Below are 1,379 nucleotides of genomic sequence, written 5' to 3'. Positions count from 1 at the left end.
CTGCTGCTGCTGTTGTTGTTGTTGGCGTTGTTGTTGTTGTTGTTGTTGTTGTTGTTATTGTTTCTTTGTTGTTGTTTTTTCGGGGGAGGGGGAGTCACACTAAAATTAACAATAAAAGGAACACTGTTTTAAATTGACCAGACAGTTGGTAAATTGAGAGGCTCCACAAAAAAACAACTAGATTTAAAAACACAGCTGGCACCGACACAAAGCGTGTACACTGTCAAAGTCGTACTGTAAATGTAGCTTCAGGTCATTAGGGAATAATAGTTTCCTTTCTTGTTTGAATTCGTTGGTTATATATTTCTCATTCCTATCTATGGACACCCACTTCCAATTTAAGGAGACACATGGACGTTTTGTTCCCTTTTGAACAAAATTGACATGGGACTTAAAATGTTTGCACATAAGATTCTAATGCAAAATTGAAATCCCTGAAACCCCTAAATGGTGGTCTGTCTTTTTAAATAACCATACGGGTCTAGCACAACTCAATACATTACTGCAGTCCTAATGGTCCCATGGTAAGCAAGCCCAGAGTTTTGACTTAACTCAAGTAATATAATTTATAAAGACAGCATTTTCATTATTAGTGATCACTGGGAGTGTGTGCTTATACTTCAACTGGACAAGAAATTCAGCCCTTAGGCGATTGCCTCATCTCTGATCGTGCCCCTATTCTATGGCGGCCAGTTGCTCTAAATCCGCTTGTTTTTCCATTTAGTCTCCAGTGCCATGTCTGATTGGGCAATTTTTTCTCTGGCATTCTAAGAACATGTCCAAAGTACCTCTATTTTTTAAAAGGTCATATTGATATCTTTTATCTTAGCTCTTTCTAATACTTTGTTATGAGTCAAATAATTTTTGTAGACATAGGTTGTATATTTTCATTTTGGTAAACCGAATCTCTGCACGTAAACATTAAGTGAGCATTTCTCTTTCTTTTCTTCCAACAATCTTCGTTCACCAGATTGTGGGAGCTTTCACCTGGCTCGGCTTCGAGAAACCCAACGTGACCCTTATTCTGGTTCAGAAAAACACCCTGGTGCTCAAATGTCGAGCGAGTCAGGTGGCGACCATCGTGTCTCTCTTCTACAACATCTTCCTCATCATCATGTGCACGGTGTACGCTTTCAAGACGCGGAAGATCCCCCAGAACTTCAACGAGGCAAAGTACATCGCATTCACAATGTACAGCACATGTATTGTGTGGCTTGCTTTCGTGCCCATTTATTTTGGGGCAAACCACGATTTCAAGGTATGTTGTGTTCTGTGTTTGACCATCAATAATTTATTTATAGAGGCACTAGCCATCCATGTACAGGTGCTGTTTTAGCCGTTTTCTGTGTGAAAAGGGTAAAAAAAAAGGTTGAGGGTGG

General features: G+C 39.7%; 1 protein-coding gene across 1 annotated transcript in view; it reads left to right on the top strand.

Moving 5' to 3' along the window:
* LOC101857135 (metabotropic glutamate receptor 8) overlaps nt 1-1,336 on the top strand; it is a 57,972-nt gene extending 56,636 nt beyond the window's left edge. The window contains exons 12-13 of the mRNA XM_035971889.1: nt 509-524; nt 971-1,336. Coding sequence (XP_035827782.1) covers nt 509-524; nt 971-1,336 — 382 coding nt within the window. The remainder of the gene's footprint in view (nt 1-508; nt 525-970) is intronic.
* Nucleotides 1,337-1,379: the final 43 nt, after the last annotated feature.

The sequence above is a fragment of the Aplysia californica genome, unplaced genomic scaffold (genome assembly GCF_000002075.1).
Source record: "Aplysia californica isolate F4 #8 unplaced genomic scaffold, AplCal3.0 scaffold00530, whole genome shotgun sequence".
Taxonomy (NCBI): domain Eukaryota; kingdom Metazoa; phylum Mollusca; class Gastropoda; order Aplysiida; family Aplysiidae; genus Aplysia; species Aplysia californica.
The sequence above is the reverse complement of the archived record's forward strand: the minus strand, read 5'-3'. Positions and strand labels throughout refer to the sequence as shown.